At 38.7% G+C, this 20,612-nt stretch overlaps 2 protein-coding genes across 2 annotated transcripts; one reads left to right on the forward strand and one right to left on the reverse strand.

Moving 5' to 3' along the window:
* Positions 1 to 2,698: 2,698 nt before the first annotated feature.
* On the reverse strand, positions 2,699 to 4,144 carry LOC121624051 (ammonium transporter Rh type B-like). The gene has a single exon (XM_041961650.1). It carries the CDS (start codon positions 4,142 to 4,144, stop codon positions 2,699 to 2,701), a length of 1,446 nt encoding a protein of 481 aa, XP_041817584.1.
* Positions 4,145 to 5,106: 962 nt separating this feature from the next.
* arfgap1 (ADP-ribosylation factor GTPase activating protein 1) lies at positions 5,107 to 18,704 on the forward strand. Its single transcript, XM_041957073.1, has 13 exons — positions 5,107 to 5,300; positions 8,569 to 8,639; positions 9,250 to 9,359; positions 10,138 to 10,309; positions 10,595 to 10,695; positions 10,785 to 10,871; positions 10,957 to 11,071; positions 11,166 to 11,222; positions 11,349 to 11,381; positions 12,466 to 12,522; positions 13,926 to 13,985; positions 14,523 to 14,578; positions 14,698 to 18,704. Exons 2-13 carry the CDS (start codon positions 8,580 to 8,582, stop codon positions 15,035 to 15,037), a joined length of 1,248 nt encoding a protein of 415 aa, XP_041813007.1. The 5' UTR covers positions 5,107 to 5,300; positions 8,569 to 8,579; the 3' UTR covers positions 15,038 to 18,704.
* The last annotated feature ends 1,908 nt before the right edge of the window (positions 18,705 to 20,612 follow it).

A 20,612-nucleotide genomic window follows, 5' to 3' on the forward strand; every position in this document is an offset into this window, starting at 1 on the left:
AGACCTGTTTTAAGACATAGAAATACTCTGCTTTGAATAATAATTTGTGTCTGATATGTTTTTTCCACCAAAACCTTTAACTTCAAGTTTCAGGTTTTGTCATTGCACTTGGCATAAAAAGTAGCATGTGGCTACACATGTTAAACTCAGACAGACAAACCTTAGCCAGAGGAATATTAAATGTCAAACTTTGCAAATAAAATCATTCTGTACAGTGAAGGCCATACATCCAACTGAAGTAACTAAAGGTTACTGAGCGCAAAGGTGACAAAAAATAAAAATGAAACAGTTAAAAGTAAACTTTGTTTAAAGAAAGTCTTTATCATTTATCTTTTATTCAGTGGTCAGTTCTCTTTATTAGTTAGCCAGTTATTAATTAGGGTCTGCACTTTGTATTTTACATCATTCATTTATGATGACCATGATAACAGGTCAGGAGGCAATAATCAGTGTGGAAGATAATACGCTCTCATAATGATTAAGGGCGAGATGCTGGACAGTTATTACATTGTCTTCCAACAGAACTAGGCAATCACTTGAACTGTTGAGAAGAGTTTCTAAATCACATCAAAATCTGATTCAGAATCAGTGCTGTCATCAGTGATTTGAATGCAACAAGAGTGAGAAGCCAAAAAGCACAGACACGGAAAACAGTCACAGTTAATTATATAATCAAACAGCTAATAAAGTAATACAGGCCGATATGGTGGTGATGCTCAACCTTTAACATATACTGATGTTAGCATTTAGCTTAAAGTGCGTCAATACAGCCTCACAGAGCTGATTTGTGTCACCACTGCAAAAATGTTGAGAATGCAGAGGTCACGATAGTCCAGCCAACTTTCAGAAAGTCTGCTGCAGTCGTTGATTAGAGGTCACATTTCAAAGTAGTTATTGTCACAGTGGTGTGATGTTTTGGACAAAAGTGCTGAAACTAAAACAGAAAACTGTAATATTAGGCGTGCTATATCCTCTGAAACATTCCTTGTCTGTATACATTACAGACAAGTAACAACACCAGACTTTGTATCGGCATTCTGTGAGTTTACAACTATGCTTTTCATTGCCTATGATTAGATAACGCACTTTGTTGGCCGTATCATTTATTAAAGGGCATTGTGGTGACAGACAAAATAATTTAACCTTTGTAACTAACAGCATACACTTTAATGCAGGTGACTGCATCCTGGCAGGACAAACCAACACCTGTTATCTGTTATTCTTCTTCATCTTATATCATATCTTTTTTTCTTAAGGACCCAATAAACCTTGTATTGTCTCAAGCCTGTTCTTCATTTTACGACAGTACAACTCTTGGTTTAAGGTTTGGAGTTTAAACCACCTTAAAGACAAGATTAAACCAACCACCTAATTAAAAAGACAAGAGCCAAAGTGGCCCAATAATCTATAGATAAACAAAGTAGTAAATATTAATTGCAAGAAGAGAAAATGCAGACAGATACAGAGGAGTTCATCACGTTCATCTCCATAAATGTTGGCAGGAGATTTGGCAGTAAGTAGGTGTTTATGGATTAGTGTGATAATGATATCTCAGATGCTTGGTGTTTACACTCTGTGGCCAGTATCGGCGGGACATGTTGTGTTATTATGGCCAGGCGTCAACAGCTTTTGAATCAAACCGGCCACAGTATAAGGGATGGTTAAGCAAATACTGCTGAATGTGCATTCAAGTTGTACAGTGAGAGAGACACCAACTCCAACCTGCAGCAAGATCAATGTATTCAAATGTACTTACAACAACAGCTTCAATTTGTAATTTAATACATTCTTATGCATCAGATATGTATTGATTAAATATATGTAGCAAATGTGTATTAATATGTTCATAAACTGTGGCCATTTAACCATGATGATGACTAGGCATCATAGGAGACGTCATTCACTCTTCATTTAATGCTCATTATTCAGTATATTCTCCATTGAGAAGCTTTTGATTTGCATTTCAAGTCTAGTTCAGTGAGATGGTCACCAGACTGTACTGTTGTCTTGAAGCACAGTTCCTGAACTTCACAGTAAACTTGGGCGTGCAGACTTTAAAACAGTTTCAGATTTTACAGAACACTGCATTGTCCTTGAGATTACTATATCAAAACATGTCATCAATGTTTTCACCATCTTTAAGTGGTTCTTTATATCCTCATTTCCATTCTATGTCCAGTCCAGCCCTGTAATCAAATAGGAGATGATGCATGTCAAATATACATTAGCTAACTGCTAACAGCTTTAAGGCAGTAAGCACTGAGGACGCCATTAATTATGCATGTGCAATAAAATGAAAAAATGAAATGAAGCTGACAGTTTTATTAAATCAATCTGTGAGAGCATGTCTTAAATATGTTCCCCTGGAAAAATATGCTAAAACATATTATTAATAATAAATGACATACATTAGTGCACTTTTTAAATAATTTATTTCAAATTAATAAAACATGATATAATTACATCACATATCTTTCCATTGTACATACAAAGGTTTAACTGCAACATTAAACAGCTTTTGGTGGGAACCCTTGAGTGCAAATTCCAAATCCATTTGATCTCTCCACTGGGCATAAAAACCAATCACACATCTGTGACACTTGCAGTCAAGCGTGAAAAAGATCTGCATTTTGAAACAGTTGTAATGACAATAGTTTAAGACCAGAATGGCTCATGATGACTCCCTCTGTGTGACAGCTCAGATTTTGGGGTTCATGGTATTCATTTGTACTTTTTCATCAAATCTTTTAGGTTTCTTGAGCGCTTCTACACTGTCAAAGTCAGAGGGCATGTCAAAGAAGGGCTCATCATCAAAGCAGTCCTTGTCAGATGGGGACGCCATGCAGGGCAGCCTCATGACCAAACCAGTGAGCAGCCCGCCAATTGAAGAGGCTGTAATAGTGAAGATGATAGCTGCTGCCTGGTAGGCAGCTTGCTCCTTCGCTGTGCGACCCAAGCCTGGCTTCAGCCCAGGAATCTGCCTCTGCAGCTCCAGGAGCTTCGGATCTCCGTCAGGTGGGGCGCGATGGGAGAAGATCTGGTACATGCTGGGCCCGTAGGTTTCCTCTGTGGCTAAGAGGATGGCACAGATCCCTGCTGTGGATGATATGAGGCCGGTGAGCCCATGAAGGTTGTGAATACCACATGTGTCGTGGATCCTCATGTGCCTGGCCAGGAAGGGGGATAGATACTTGTAGCCTAAGAAACAGGCAGTACAGCCCATGATGCCCAGGGCGTATGCAGCTACAGGAGAAATCATCATGTCCACAGAAGCCCCAACGGTCACGCCTCCTGCCAGGGTCACATTCTGAATATCAGCCATTGTGATCTTACCTCTCTTATTGAACACTGCAGAAAGAGCAAAAGCGGTGATCGTGGATGAGCTTAGACCTATAAAAGTGTGGAGTATTGCTCTGTGTTGGTCATCACCCTTTAAGGTCAGAGCAGAGTTGAATGATGGCCAGAACACCCAGAGGAACAAAGTTCCCATCACAGACAGGATGTCAGTCTGATAGCTAGTGATCTCTTTAGCATGTCCCATATTCAGGCTCGGCCGGTACAGCACAAATGTCACTCCAAGACCAAAGTAGCAGGCAAAAAGGTGAATAAGAATAGAACCACCTGCATCAGTGATTCGGATGTATTTCAGCACAGCCCACTCTGTGACAGCAAAGGCAGGTATCTCCAACAAAGCCATGAACAGGAGCTGAACCGGGCTGGTCTTTCCTAGCACAGCTCCAAAAGAGATGAGCACCGTAGCGCAGGCGAACTCGGCATTCACCAGGTTGATCACCCCGAGGTGAATTTTACCATCATAGTAAAACTGGAAGAAACCTTGTATCAGGATCGCCCACTGGATCGCAAATGTAGCTGTAAGAAAGTTGAAGACTATCCCACTGAAGCCGTAGAATCGGAAGAAGGCCAACAGGCAGCCAAAGCCCAAGAAGATCATCACCTGCACGTCGGCAAAGTAGGGATAGTCGCGATACATAGAGTTCTCCATTGGGTTGGTCTCATTGTTTTGCAGCTTCGCATTGGCATTGTCGTCATAAGTGACAAAGAGAGCATAAAGAACTATCATGACGACCTCCGTCACCAGAACGAAGGCTGGCAGACGCACCTTCAAACTTGTAGACACATTCATGATGATGCAGAACTCGCTATTGCTTCCCCAGCTGCTGTAACAACCCTTTTATACCTCTGTTTTATCAGATAAGAGCAGCTAATAGTTTAACACCGCACACTGAGTACAGATTGTACTTTAATCCCTCAGAATCCTTCTCTCTTCCCCTCCTGCTTCTCATTGCAGCCCTGTCTATCTAAAGATAAATTTCTGAGAGTAGATTTCAATAGGATGGTTTAGGGTAAGATACTATATGACAAAGGCTTGATTTAATCTATACTTTTGAGAAGCCAGAAACTATGGCAGAGTGATTAATTTTAGACAAAACACTAGTAAAGTTCTTCAGTTCCTAAAATCATTCTTGGGAAAGTAAGCCACCATAGAGTATGCTGGCTGATAGACTGAGCTGTCAGAAAAAAATGAAAGAAGCCATATAATTTTGGTGCACTTGTACTCACACAATTAGTCTGACATGAGGGTGAGAAAAATGGCTTTAGTTCATAGGTGACTTACTGGGTGATTTTATAAACTGACAAGAGTTTTAACCGTAGCCAGCCGTACCCAGAGGTATATAGATGAAATAGGGAAGTTGCTGTGGATGGAAAAATTAAAACATACATACATGTATTGGTGAATTTAGTGAATTTAAAGGATAAATTTGTAGCTTTTTGCCTTCATTGAATGGTATTCCATAGTAGAAACTAAAAACTGACACAATTGCACAACTGTACTAAAGAGGTAAGCCAAGTTTATATGTATCCTAGCTTTATGGATATCACGGTTCATATATATTTTCCATATCCCGAAACAGTGGGGGCAGCAGAGACATAAAACAGAAAGAGAGAAGAAGAAGAAGAACGTGAACTCTCCGAAGCAGTGGAGGAAGCAGGGAGATAAAACAGAAAGAGAAGAAGAAGAAAAACAAGAACGAGGAAGAAAAAAAAAACGGACTCCCGTGATGCATTGCACTGCCAACGTATGCAAACAGGAACATGGCTACCGGTGTTTAACATCAGCAGTCCATCGTTATAATATACCTCTGTTGGCCTTACACAGTCAGTGACAGTATTATACTCGCTGTGCCACCGCCACAGAAGAAAAGCCTTCGTAGAATTTATCGGCGGAGCCAGCAGACCCTGCAGAAACTGCGTCCTCGTTGTCCATCAATCACAAACAGGTAACGGATCAGTTAGCTCGGTCCACAGCTAACGTTAGCATTGTCAGTCAGTCATCAATTCTGTCAATTTTCTTAGTATTTGGTGAGGTGTCCATTTGAAAATTGGCTTTAAATGCTAGACTAAAGCAAGACACCTCGAAATGGTCATTGCGATGTAGACGTACATTGTGAAATATACACGGCACCAGATGTATGACAGCTATAGTGTGTGTTACGAGTTGAGGAGCGTTGACACGACTGCAATTCAGTGTGGAAACATTCAGTTGTTTTCACATAAGTAAATTTCCTTAAGAGACCTAATAGACGTGCGACATGTTGTCTAACTAATAATTATACAATAATGGCTGTTTGCATTTAGGCCTTGCCTCGAGAGAGTCTTGACAAAATAAGAAAATAGAAAATCTGATTAATATCTCAACCAGCAGCCTTGCTCTTGAGGACAAATGTAAATTTTCATCTGTCCTCAAGAGCTTGACTTTGTTTTCATCTAGAATAACCATTAAAATCAATCAGTTTGCTCCTAGGAATCCCAAATGTTGGCAAAGCTTCGGTGAGATGAGGAACCTATTTTTCCTCTGTTTGGTCAATGCAGCAAATGCTGTTTTGAGGAATGTAAATTTACCAATCCACTGAGAGTTTCCTCTGGTTATGTTTCCCTCACATTTTTCTGAATGTCTGTATGGATTTGTAAAGTGTGCCTCTCTGTGAAAACATCACACCTATCTGAGAATCCACCCAAATACAGAAATTGTATTGTACTGGTCTCGTGATTTTTGTATAGCAACGTCAATATCTTTAAACTATTGCTGTAATGATTAGATAGTTAATGGATGTCATTGTAAATTTTATGTATTTGGGTTGTGGATTGTTGGTCAAACAAAATGTGCAACTTGCACAAGTCACCTTGGCCTCTGCCAAATTGCGATGGCAATTTCTCACCATTTTCTCACATTTTATAGAGGGAGAAAATGAGCCTGACGTTTTTCTATATTTTTATTACCGTCGCCAAATTACAGGAAAAGTCCAAAACTAGCAATATCTTCCCTTAATACTTTCTGAGTTCCCTACCTTGACTGTGGCTGTCAGTCCCAGGCCTATTCATTCCTATTGAAAATATAAATCTTAAACATCCTCATAAAGATATAGTTTCATTACAAAAATCCCAAATACCCTTCCAAAACAGCTGAGCACTGTAGTTTTTAGCGATCATTTAAACTGGAATTAATAGTGCATTTTTCAGGGACTGTTTTCAGCCAGGCATAATACAAATTTGGGTCTCTGGTGAACATTCACAGCAGTAGAACAGTGTGTGTAGAATTGCCTCAAAATAATTTACAGTGCCGGTTGCAGGAACATGTCTCCTGGTGTAATTGTATGGCACACTGATGTGTTTTACTAATTTTTGAGTGACACTTGAGGGCTATAACACAGAAGAAAAAGATACATCAGACTTCACCTACGGAGACTTTTTATTGGGATCAATTCATTGTTGGCTTTAGCCTTTTCATGGGGTTGGTTGGCAAAAAGAAACACAATATAGACTCATCTTTTGACAAAACTGCCAGCTCCACCTCAAACATATATGTTCTAAAATGGAAATTAGAGTATCTTAATATGATGGTGTGTTTCAGTGACATGTTTTGGTGTAGGTCCATTGACACTGAAGTCATGACTGACTGTAATGTTTGTTAATGGTAATCTATTTGAAATTAGCTTAGGAAGGATAGACCTTTTTCACAGAAAAAAATTTGATGTGTCACAATAGGAAAAGCACAATGTGCAATAATACAATTGATAACGACTATGAATATAAATTAACTTAGTGGGACAGCACCATTGTCAATTTTGTTAGTAATGCCTGTGCATTCACTACTATGACTGTTTTAACAAAGGTTCATGTCTCAAAAAATAAAGGTAAGGTTCACAGCTGTGAATGCATCTCCATATCACCACCACTGCTGTCATAGTGACCTGGTAGTTGCATCATTAATCACTAAGTTGGTTTACGATCAGCCAGGCAGTTGCAGTAAAAATCATAGGTGATCAGTGCACATTAACGTCTGCTGGTTAGAGGTCTGTACAACTTGCTGCAGACTTGCTGTGGTGTCACAGTGCCATGGGCAACAACCACCTAATGAGATTAAGGTGGCTGCAGAAATGGTAATAAGAATAGCGTGGACAGGGTCATTACCTGACATTTCTATGTAAATTATTCATTTGAATTAAGGAAATTAAAACTCACAACTGTTCCCAAAACAATTAGTCTGTTAATCGATTAGTCGATCAACAGAAAATTAGTTAACAATTTAAAATAATCAGTTGAATGATTTAAGCCATTTATGGAGCAGCATTGCCAAACATTCACAGATTCCAGCTTCTTGCATGTGAGGATATACTGCTTGTCTCTGTTTATATCATTGTAACTTTAATACCTCTGTACCAAACAAAACCAGCAATTGAAGACATCACCTAGGAATTTGTGAAATGTTTTTATAGACCAAACAAATAATCAGAAATAATCCTGAGATTAATGATAATACAAATAATCATTAGTTGCAACCCTCCTCACAATATAATCACGGTATATTAGATTCTCATATGGGTTGTCCCTCATAACATCCAAATCAGTAAACAACAATTATTTGTGACTTGCAAAAGTTAGATATATTTATACATAGCAAGTTTTAAAAAAACTATTTCAACTTGTCAGCAGAAATATGTGATCTGCTGAATATTTAGCTGACTTCCTGTGACATTCTGTGAATGTTTTGCTGCAGCCTTTTGTCACATCTCATGTGTGCTGCCTGCTGCTTTCATCTGCTTTCCAAGGGAGGTGCAGTTCATCTCAAACAAGCCTGCTGTCTATGGAGCAGGTCCACGTTTGTTTTAGATGGCTTCATCAAAGCAGTTTCTCTTCTCTCTTATCCTGCTTTTGGAGAGCCTGGTTCAAATTCACAAATTAAAACTGACCTGTATTATATAATAAAAAAAAAAATAATGTGTCACTTCTATTTTAGGGTGGAAATTCTCCTGAAGAGACAGTTCAGTGGGAATATGTAATTTCAACATGTCAAATAGTGTTATGGTATTGATCTGATTTTATTCAATTATATACTGTTCCTTCAAGATCTGACTTGGTAACATAAAGTTGGGTTCAGATGTCAGGAGTATATTTTGCTGTTTTGAACAGATTTTCATTAATATTTAGATATTCTGCTTTGTTAACTAAATGTTGTACTTAAGAAGATCCTCTGCAATTCTCTTTCAGTGCGGGTCAACATGGCAAGTCCAAGGACCAGAAGAGTTCTGAAGGAAGTGAGAACCCAAGACGAAAATAATGTAAGTGATCATAGCAACTTATAAATGTGGCTTTCTTTCACTTCTTAAGTCAAAATAGTGTCACCTCACTGCAACCTTATAATTTGCACAGTGGGTAGCAGGTGGTTGGGAGGCTTGCAATGAAGCGCCTTCCCACAGTCCTTCACAAAATACCCCTGCTTTCATCCTTGTTCAGATAAATAGTAGAAGTAATTGTAGGTGAGAATTTCATTGCCAGTGGACATCTTGTTGGCCTGCATGTTTGGCAGTAACAGTAGGACAGATATAATGTCTACTAACCTAAAAATAAATGTGTTATTTATAAAAGTGTGTTATTGTTCTGTATTCTTTAACTGGAATACTTAAAGAGAATAACACCATGTTTAAACACCAGTCAAGTAAATGTTTACATTACTAAGAGGGATTTGTTGTAATAGGTAAAAAAAAGATATCAGCTTTTTGTAAAATTTCTTCTTTATGCAAAATTAACTTTAGATGTTAGATAATTTCCTATAAATGAAGAGTCATATCTACAATGTACAAAAGTCTGGATATCCATCTCTGTAATTTTTACCGAACAGATGCTTGAATAAATTCATTAATTGTTCAATCTGTCTTGTTCTTTTTCCAGCTATGTTTTGAGTGTGGAGCATTTAACCCTCAATGGGTTAGTGTGACCTATGGGATCTGGATTTGCCTTGAGTGCTCTGGAAAGCATAGAGGCCTGGGAGTACATCTAAGGTAAGAATAGTATAATATAGTATGGTATTGATTGATATGTTGTTTATTCTCCAATGTGCAGGCACATAGACAGGGATCTCAGGGTCAATAACAGATGGGTTTATGTCTGACTGTGTGGTTTCTATAAAGAGAAATTAACAAAAAGATATAAATACATTAGTTTCACCTAAATGCAGGGATAATATAAACAAAATCAGGAGTAATGCAAATATAAACTAGCCTACATGAAACCGGATGTAATTAGTGTGGCTATCTCACGGCGAGCACCTGAACTCATAAGTATCATTCACATTGGCGAACAGAAATTGACTATAAATATATCAGTAGTGAAAGTAATGCAGCAGTTAAGTACTCACTTGTTTCATTTACGCACAGATGACTTAAAGTGAATTTATACTACGCAGTCCCTCACTTGAGTGACCCAATGGAGCACACCGCTTCCCAAATAGCGTGACATCAGTCACCCAATAGAATTACGGCACAGATATAACAGGAACCTAACCATACATTGGACATTGGACAAAGTAACGTTACTTAATAACTCCAACTTACATAACATAACATAACTTTGGGGCCTTTTCTACAATATTGGTACACAGAGCCTTTAGATGAACTTCTACAGTTCAGCACATAGACATTAAAATTATCCTTGGAACACCTAGTTGTATTATCTTTTGGAAATGCATTAAGGAGTTATTTAAATATACTCTATAACTCTGTAACTTTGCTTATCAACTGCCTGATAATGAGTACTTTGTCTCTTCTGTTGTGTCTGCAGTTTTGTGCGCTCTGTCACCATGGACAAGTGGAAAGATATTGAGCTTGAGAAGATGAAAGCGGGAGGAAATGGAAAATTCCGCCTGTTTCTTGAACTCCAAGATGATTATGATCCAACCTGGACTTTACAGGAGAAATACAACAGCAAAGCTGCCGCACTCTTTAGAGACAAGGTGAGGCGTGCAGACCTTATGGTCTATGAATAAAAGATTTTCTGGCAGAAAGAGAGACAACAACTGTATAAATGTCCTACACATTTAACATTTATGGCTAAATTCTCCAATATTTCAGAAAGGGAGTACATTGCATTTAACTTGTTTGTCAGCAGAAATCCATTTGTCTGTTTGTGAGGTATAAACTAAACAAAAGTAAGGACAGACTACTGGTGGCAAAATGGTCCAGTTGGTGTCCTGTGTTGGTCAGATTAACTCACTCTCTTTGGACACTGTATATGACAGGTTGCAACTTTAGCAGAGGGTAAGGAGTGGTCCATTGAGACATCCCCTGCCAGGAACTGGACATCTCCTCAACCCAAGACCAGCCTTTCATCCTCTCATCGGTAAAAGTGAAGGAAATTTTCAACACAATTTGTGTAATGTCAGACACTGGACAGGCATTAAAGCAGTTAATTCACGTTCTGTTGTATAGCTCTGGAGGACCTGGACAAAACTCAGTGAAATCTAGCGACAAAGCTTTTGAAGACTGGTTGAGTGATGACGTTAACTCATATCAGAGGTAAGAGCCCTGCGCTCTCTCTAATTTTTGTTTATGCTATCCTCTGTTGTTTTCTCTAAATGAAGTGTTTTTTCTGCTTCTTCAGTGGAGGGGGTTACAGTGGGAATCAAGAGAATCGGTATGTTGGCTTTGGCAACACAGTGACTCCAGAGAAGAAAGAGGATGACTTCATCAACAATGCCATGTCTTCTATTTATTCAGTAGGTCATGATACATATCTTTTGGCAGGATTGTTGTTTTTGTTTGGTTTTTCTTCCCCTGTGACAGTTGTTTTGGTTTGTTTGTTTTGTGCAGGGTTGGAGCAGTTTCACTGTTGGAGCCAGCAAGTTTGCCTCTATTGCTAAAGATAATGTAAGCATATTTACGCAATAAATGTATTGTTGTATTTGTGCAGAACTGAATTTGTATCATAACTTCTGCATAAAAAAAAAATAAAGATAATTAATTGACTTCCTTGTTGTTTCCCCCTTCATCCAGACAACTAAACTGGCAAACCAAGCAACCTTAAAGGTAAGACAAATATATTCTTGAGTAACCTGTTAACAGTACTGCTAATAAAGTTTTTTGTCTGTCAGGATTACATAATGACCTTAGTCTTCCACTGTCCTTTTCTGTCCCTTGTATTGAGTAGTGTCTTCTTAATTAAGGGAATTGTGAGAGTGTTCACAAAATGTATTTTGCTCAGTGAATCTCTTTGACATTTAATGTAAAGTTTGAAGCTGTAATAACTACTACTTTAATATCTCTTTGCCTTCTCTGGACGTAGTTAAAGGGCTATAAAGCGCCCCCAGAACCGGTAAAGCAGATAATAGGTGCATGACGCTTTTTCCTCATCATGTGTTTTTATTTTAAGACACATACTGTATGACCCATTTTCTTTATTTTTGTCAGCTTGTTAGTTCTTTTTTCAACAGTAAAACAGCAAAATGGTGAATGTCATCTTCACATGCTTCTGCTTGGATATTCTAACACCAGGCATTGTGTCTATGTTGGTACCTGCACTTTGAGTTTATGGATAACCTGTGAAAGACAGTGGGCAACTGTATTGCGGGTTAGGGAATGCCTTTAATTCCTACCCCTAATGCAGAAATGTTGTTCCATGAACTGTTCACTTCCATGCATTTATAAAAGGTTATCCATTCATGCATGATAGTTTTTTATGTTGACTGCTAACAGCACTGTAGAGGTGTAATGGTATGTTAAAGAAAATGTGACACTTAATTGAAATCAATCTATAGCCACATTTCGATCTTTTTTATTTTTTACATGTAGGTGTTGGCTGCTCAATCATTTTATTGTTCTTCTATAAATAAGGCAACAATCCTGAGGAAAAAACAAATTCCTTATGCAGCATGTGTACAGTGCAGAATTTCGGAGGCAGATGGAAAAAAGCAAACATGGTGTACTTTATTGAACACTGATGATGCAAGTATGTTGAGCCATTACACCCTCTAGTGCTTGTTCAGTGTCATGGTGAATGGGAATGATCAGTCACTTCATGCAAATGCAGAACAAGCAGCTCAGTGTCTTGCTCTACTGTGAATGTCAAACTGTGTTTCATTCAAGTGAATTCTCCCCTCTGACTTCCAACTAGGCCACAGAGTTAGGACAGACATTAAATGAGAATGTTATCAAACCTACCCAAGAAAAGGTAACATTGATGTTTGAAGTTGTTGACTTGGTGGTGGGATAGAGTGCTTTAGAGAAGAAAAAAAAAACAGCTTCAGATGTGAATGTGCTATTTTCTACACTGCTTGTCTGTGCCAGTTTATCTGCTTTATGCCAGCTTACATTAAACGACAGAAGCTGTGGTTTGAAGGATGCAATAGCAGTCAGACCTTTGTTTCTTCCAGTGAGTGACTCAGCGAGACGCATACAGCTATGAACTGTTTATTTGGGAACGGGTGTGATTCAGTGGGAACTCTCAGCACTGTCACTGGACAAGGCTTAAAAGAACAGTTATATGTTTTTAGGAGCCAAAGCCTTTGTTCACATATCATGCCTCATTTCAATGGCGTTCAGTTTATTCATTTATTCAAGCGTTGTAAACGGCTTGTTTTTTAAAGTAGGTTTCAATGTCAGATACAGGAGCCTTCTTTAGACTTAAACATACAAAACCTGTTACAACAGCATCAGACCTTGTCATCCTGATATCAGTGCTACATTTAAAAAAACATTCAATTCGCCTTCAAAGCTGGGCCACACTCTCCATCACAAATAAAGACATCTACATTTAAAACAAAGATCCAAACCAAGTTTATTTCCCCATTTCTCTGGCAGTTCAACTGAATTGAAATTCTCTTACTCGGCCAGCCACAAAAGATAAAATGCCACAGTCTTGGTCTTTAGGTTCGCAAGTTTTGAGTTCTGTAAACATGCAATGACACAACCCGAAGCTCCTCAACTGACAACTGCTCACTGGCTTTTCAGATTCAATGCATTTGAGCTTTTGCATGAAAATAAGCTTTGTTTTTGGCAACATGTATGAATGAATAATATGTCACCATCCCTGAGGTCATGGTGAGTGTTTACACATAACTGCTCTAACGCACACAGTCAAGTGAGCAGCTTGTGGATGTGTCTTTTCATGAGATCCAATGAGTCCCATGTAGCTGTAAGAAACTGCTAATGTTCACAAATCAAAATTCATGACTGAGCTGACTGTCTTTCACCTGCTGTGGTGGGTTATGGTCTAGGTTTGATTGATGGAAATTGGAAAGGCCAGTGACTGACAGAGACTGGTATTAAACAAAATGCTTTTGTCTTCTAATGTACAGCTGGCTTTGGTGATTTAAATATCTGTAGTTTGTGCCTTTGTAGCAATCTTACAACTCTCTTGCAAAGTGGTTGTAGCTGCATTACTCTGGAGTTATTTCCTCTTGAGAAGAATAACCTTTAACATTAATATTTTCTCATGTTGATTATCAGTGCACACAACACAAATCATTTTTCTTACAAAGACAAACTGTTGCTCACTAGTTGTTTTGTTTGACAAACTTTGTGGCTGGAGATTGTTGTTTTTCTTAGTTTTTAATAATGATTTGGCTCATCCAGGTGAGAGATGGCAAATTGCTAGATGAGATGGCAGTCAGCATGACTGGGCTGGCAAACAAGGTAGGAAGGGCAGACCTCTGCCACGCTGTACAGACGCAAAACCAGTCTCCTGAGCGAGGAACAGGAGCTCTGATCCAACACTTAGTGCAGATATGCGAAAACTGCACACACACGCACACACAGACGTAGCATCATGATCCTCAAAGGAGACTGGTTTTGCTGTGATGATGAATGTTTGAACAATACTAATTGAATATAATTTCTTGTTTTTCTTGCTGCCATTTTTAATCTGGTGGTGAGTACTGAGTAGTCAACCTTTGTGATGTGAAGTGTTAAGTAAAACTGCACATTGATATTTTCTTATTTCTGCCTCTTATTACTGTTGCTAACATTAAAAAGCGCAATATTTTCATTTGTTGTGCAGCAACCATTAATATTTTTTATAGCGTTAAGTTCCCTTTGCGTTTGGTCTTAGTCTTTTACTTCATTAGAAAACTATGTTTTAGTCATTTGCTTCTCTCAATGTCATGATGCTTTTACACTAGCAGTAATAACTGAAAACAAATGTTGTCAACTCAAGTGTTTTCTGTTCTTTAGGTGCAGGGAGCTGGTGCAAAATTGACTAATATCTTCTCGGGGAAACCAGAAGATGGGTAATGATAACAACTTCATGCTATTTAACTCTCCCACATACAAAATATTTTGTACAGTGTGATTTGATGTATGCAACATGAGCTATTCAAAAATTTCTTCACGGTTTGACTGGATTCAGGTCTGCTGGAGAGAGCTACCAGAACATGGATGCCACTGAGGGATATCAGGGCAGTTCAAGCCAGCCTATCGGAAAGGACTTCTGGGAAACCTTTGGCAGCAACACCTCCTTAAAGGCCAAGAAATCTCCCAGCAGTGACAGCTGGACCATCGCAGATAATTCTGCAAAGAAGAGCTCTGACAGTTGGGACAATTGGGGCTCCGAAGCAGCGTCCAACAACAAACACAGCACAGAGGAGAGCTGGGAGGCCTGGGACAACAACTGGGAGAACGCGGATGGTAAGACGAAGAAGAGTCCCACGAAACCTGCGGAGGAAACCTGGGAAAATGCAGACTGGTAGTGACCTCACAACCATTCATCTCCTCACCCTTTTCCCCACTTGGGCCTTTCCCCTTCTGTTTCTCTCTCTGTGTTCATCTCACTGGCACTTTCAGGGAAAAAGCTGCGTCAGCTAAGTTCCTGTCATTCCATTCAAAATCTATTTATTATAAACCCAAGAAACAATAAATGAAGCCCAGGGTTAAGTTGATGTCATTATTAAATGAATATTCTAAAAATGTACAACTATATTGACCTGCAGTCATTTATTTTATTGTAAATTACCTTCATTACAAGGAATTCAGTGAAATCATTGTAGATATGATCATAAATTGCCCAAATATAACACTCTTAATGATGAATGAGCCAGTGTTAATATGGGTTTTGATGGGTTTAATGATACTGGTTTTCAGCTTGCCACATAAAAAATGATGCATGAAAGAGAAAATGTGACAGTGTAAATATAAATCCTTGTAGATACAGTATGATTGACTGAACACTAATGCCATTATTTTCTGTGTTCAATCAGTTTGATTTGTTCTGCTCCTGGACCCTTTGCACATTTTGGTTTTGGAAAATTGATTTAGAAAAACATTTTCCACAGAATAGAGCCCTTTACATACCGTAGCCACAAAGTGTTTAATTAAAGGAACAAATACCCACTGTGTAATATTGGCTCCCATTAATCAAATTCTGTGTCGATATGTACATCTGAAATGAAAATAATATGTTGTGAGTTTGGTTGAAAATGTGCAAATAGTCAAGGAATTGAAAATCAGAGAGTTGCTGATACAACATAATCATGTTGTCAAGACCGGATGAATTTGGTTGTCCTGAACAAATTAAGTTGATCAATAAGTGCCCCTCTGGTAAAATGGTTAAATTGCTATATAAATACACATATCAAATTGGTGTCATGGAGACAAGCTGACTTAAAACTTAGCTTTTTCTCAAAATGGATGTAATTAATTAAAATCAATTAGCTCTTGAAACAAATTGTGATTGGTTGATACGATATTGTGGTTTTCCTTTTTTCCATTTTCACCGTCTGTTAACAGCTCAAAACCTGCCTGACTCCCATTCAAACAGTCATTGCAAAGGTCTTCAGTGATAGTTAAAGTATTATTTTAAGCACATCCTCAACATCATATTAAGATTTTTTTTTAGTTGTTATGAAAATCCTCAAGTATTGTGACTTTATTCTGCAACATGTTGCAATTCAGCACATTGTTTCTTTTTTTTAAAAATCTCTTTTAGTTTTAGTTTTACTTTCTTTTTTTACAGCTGAAATTACTTAACATTTGAAATCAGTCTGTTTGGGTTGAAAATTGTCGAACTAAAATTTGCCAGAAGTTGCTCACAAAATTTTATTCAGAATGAAATTATAATAAACTGTGACAATACCTGCCAGTAGGCATTGATCTACTGGGGGGATGTTTGTTTGTTTGTTTTCCTGACCTTGAAGCATGCTAATACTACTTGAATTAAAATTAAGTGCAGTACAGACAGTACAGGCTGTATTCACTTGTAAAGTCCTTAAACCCAGGCTTAAGTTGGGCCAGACATTTTGACAAACATGCATCCTGTTACAATGACATTTAACAGTGATTAATGGCTCACATTATGAAAGCCTTTTGTTGCACATCAGCAGTTGTTTCATTCATGATTTTTTGCAATTTTATTTTTACGAACATGTGGGAATTTTGTCTGAATATTATATACAGTTTAGTGACGGTGATTTCACACAGGAGTCACTCAGTGCAGACGGGATGATACAATAAGTGGACACAGATGGGGACTGTAGACTACATTGTTAACTGCGTGGTGTTGCCTGTAACTTGTGGCCTCAACTGAACTGTAAATTTCATCTCGTATGAAGCAGCTCTGTGTGAGCTGCTCTCCACATCTGTGTCATCACACCTCGGTCATTATGTGTTATGATTCGGTGTCACAGATGTCTTCACACTTATATTAAGATCTGAATGGCAGATTCACATTAATGAGGCTCATTATACGCTGCTTAGCTTGTCAGAGCTCTCCAACACTTGTTATGAATTAATTTAATCAACCTCATGCACCCCTCAGATGAAATGGCAGCTGGACTCACATTGTTCATCATAGATGCAGATGTGTCATGAAAAGCTCATTGTTTTAACAAGTAGGAATGTAGTCTGTGTGAAATTGGGTACGATATTCTGGTAATCTTAAAAATAGAATTGGCTGTCGAGATTTAGAGCTAGGCCAATTTTGCAGCACCTAACTTCCCTATGTGGCCTTTACTTCCCTACAGCATAAGGTGTTGCGACTTAATCATACTGTAAACGACTGTAAAGTTTCATGTTTGTGCATGTAATCGCCAACAGATGCTCAGTTTTCATGAATGATGCAAACCGCTCAAACTGAACTAAAGTTAAATTACACCTGAAACAACTCCAGGTTTGAGTTTGATTTGTCTACAGTGTCAGAAGATATTTTTTAGGCTTGATGTCTGTGATCATGAAGAGGCCAGTAGTCATTTATTAACTACCCAAGGAGAAGTGTAGCAGTGCAGTGTAGCTGCTGGATTATTGTTCGTTATTGGGGTGTTACAACACTTTGCTGTACCTTTATAGGCACTACTCATGGGGCCTCATGATTAGTAAAAAGAATATTTTACTGTCACTGGTTTTAACATGTGAAGGATGAATCCTGACAACTTTATTCCATGCCCATTTCCTACCTCTAAGAAGTCTTCAGTTTACTGCCAAATTTTCAGTAGTGAACATGCTTTTCTTTCTTTTTTTTTTTTTTTTTTGGTCTTAACCTTTCAGCATCGTTTTGATGTTGAATTTATAACAACAGGCTCGGTTTGCTTTGGCCATATTTTGTCTTTGCTGAAAGATGTGTGTTGAAGCAAAGCCACAAACATGGTTCTACATTGTTGTGTGTTCTCAGTAATGATGCAGTTATTTAAAAGAAAAACAAAAACTAAAGATCACTCCTGCAACATTTGTGTCGCTGAACCTCTCTAGTCATGTGCTCACATATGGTCATGTATCTCAAACCTGAAACAGCTGTGATTGCTTTCTGTTGATGTCAGTTTGCCTGTGTGTCTCTGACGCAGTGAGGTGTACCTGTCAGTAAATCACCATCAAAGGCAATGTCAAATGATATATTGTCACCCTCAGCTTTCCCTGTATTTCTAAAGCTTTCGGACAGTTGTTTTGTCTTTTGTTTGAATGGAAGAAGCGCTGTGATGTCTCACAGGCTAAAAAAAGGGAAATATTTGTACAGTCACTTGTCTGAGATCTGTAAAAGAGCTTATCGTTCTGAAATACCAGAGCTTTTTTATTGGTGAATGTCCTGTCTGGGTTACTGGTATACTTGATTCATGGGTGAACTGCAGAATGTGTCATTGACTGAAATGCATCCCATAGGTCTTGATATAAGGTGATGATTTTTTTTTTTATAAACCTGATGTAATCTGAATCTGATTCTAAACTTTAAAACTCTCCAGAGCAGCAGTTGAGCTCAGCGTCTGTGCCTGTTGAACATCTGAGATCGGGTATGTTCGTGTTCGTTGATGAAACTACTATGTCAGAAATACTATTTTTGATGTCATGCATGAGGTGTAACGTGGAGCTAAAAAACCTTCAGCTGTTGTTTACTTTTCAAAAAAAAAAAACAAAAAAAAACAAGTTGTTTTCTCAGTGAGTTTCAGTGCAGTTGTCTGCTTGCCCCTTCAAGTTTCACCAGCAGCCATCCCATGAGGTGAGCCAGTGTTACCAACTCAGTCGAGGCTGTGGATATTTTTCCTGTACACATGGTTTCTGTGCTCAATAAAAACGTACTGTGCCGTGAATGCTGTGGTATTTTACTTGCTGCCTGTGTGGTGCGGTGTCTAGAGCCTATTTGTTGACCCGATTCAGAAGAGAAACGACACACAGTATGAAAATGTTAGTTTGGAGTCGAAGTAGTAATTTGTTTCAGTGATGAGCTAGTTTATTTGGCTTAATTTTACACAAGCTTGTTAAGGAAAGGTTGCTGCAGTGTGTTGGTGGCCCAATATTTCATCCTTCAATAAATGAGAGTGATTGTTACTGTTTCCTTAAGGAACCATCAGCCGATAATTATAACAGCCGCGCCTGTGAATGAATTAATCATGTCATGGGCAGATACACTCAAATCATATATCAGGCAACAAAGAACCTTAAGTAAGATGCTGCACATCATGTTTAATGTGGTGCTCTCCAGCTATACAATATTGTATTTTGAATTTATATGAATTGCCTTGTTGCCTGTTAGAGAACAGAAGAAAAAAGGGTGTTAAAAGTAACAAGGGCCTTTTTTGTGATTGCTGCAATTTGGGACAAAATTTGTGATGGTGGAAAAACAAAGTGGTTGATCTAAAAAAAAAAAAGTAATGTTATCGCTATCACACTAAAAACAAGCTGATAACTATGAGTTAAAGCCATTTTCCCTGACATTCAACACTGGTGCATCATCAACATGTTCACTGGATTTGCACTGGACAGTAGATGGATGACATTTTATCTAAGGAACATACAGCTGTGTCACAACACAAAAAGTAAATGCTAAATTTATGATTCAATAAGTATCAAGCAAAATTAACCATGCCAAGATCTGAAAAACATTTCGGCCACATATTTTAGATTTGGCATCTTCTTGAATGATATTCTCAGCTTTAGTTTTCTTGGTTTGGGCTTGAATGGTAGATGAAAATCAAATAAGTGTTTCTATATGTCATCCATCCTGTGTACAGTAGGATGCCTAATTAAGCCTCACTAATACAACCTGTCAGAGATCTTAACTGTCAATTACTGCACCTACATGAGTGAAATACATACAGTACGCAGTGATGTCGCATCTTCTCCACAGCAGCAGACTGGACCAGAGGAAGATGTCAGCTTGAGTGTGCACAGATGATGGAGATGAAGGGCCTGCCTCGTTTGCAGACGGTGACATTTACATCGTGTCCCGCCTACAAGGCGTGGAATTATTTCTCCTTTCCAAAAGTGCTTCACTGGAGCGAGGGAGAGGAGGGGACACTGAGAGCATCATCGATGGCCCAGCCGCCGGGTGAGTAACACTGAGCATCGACGTTAGCAGCTAAGTAGCCTTCAGTAAAACCATACAGCCGTTCAAAGTAGAGCCAGACAGCATGAGGACATCATCCGAGCGGCCGGCGAGACACAGGCAGCATCATGACTGACTGCAATGGAGGAGCACACGGGGACTGAGCTGGATGACTGACTAACATTAGCCGCCTTTTGAGGAATAACGCTGGTACCGACCGTAAAAGCGAGTGAGTTTGCCGTTTCGTGTCATTTTCACGCAGATGATGGCAAGAGGCAGCGCTGTCGGCGCTGGCCGCTGTTTAATACATCGGTCATATTGCGAGTTGTGATTGATTTCGTTTAACGATCACAGGGTTGCAAATGCAGCCGTCGCTGCATCAGTCTGTCAGCCCCCTCTGGTTACCATAGCTTCAACCTGATCGATCACCTGTGATCAGGCCTGAAACCTTCTCACAAGTTGTGTAGGCTTCCGATACATGAAGCGCATGTTGACCGTATGAACAGTGACTGCAGACGTCT

Source organism: Chelmon rostratus, chromosome 2 (assembly GCF_017976325.1).
Source record: "Chelmon rostratus isolate fCheRos1 chromosome 2, fCheRos1.pri, whole genome shotgun sequence".
Lineage (NCBI taxonomy): Eukaryota > Metazoa > Chordata > Actinopteri > Chaetodontiformes > Chaetodontidae > Chelmon > Chelmon rostratus.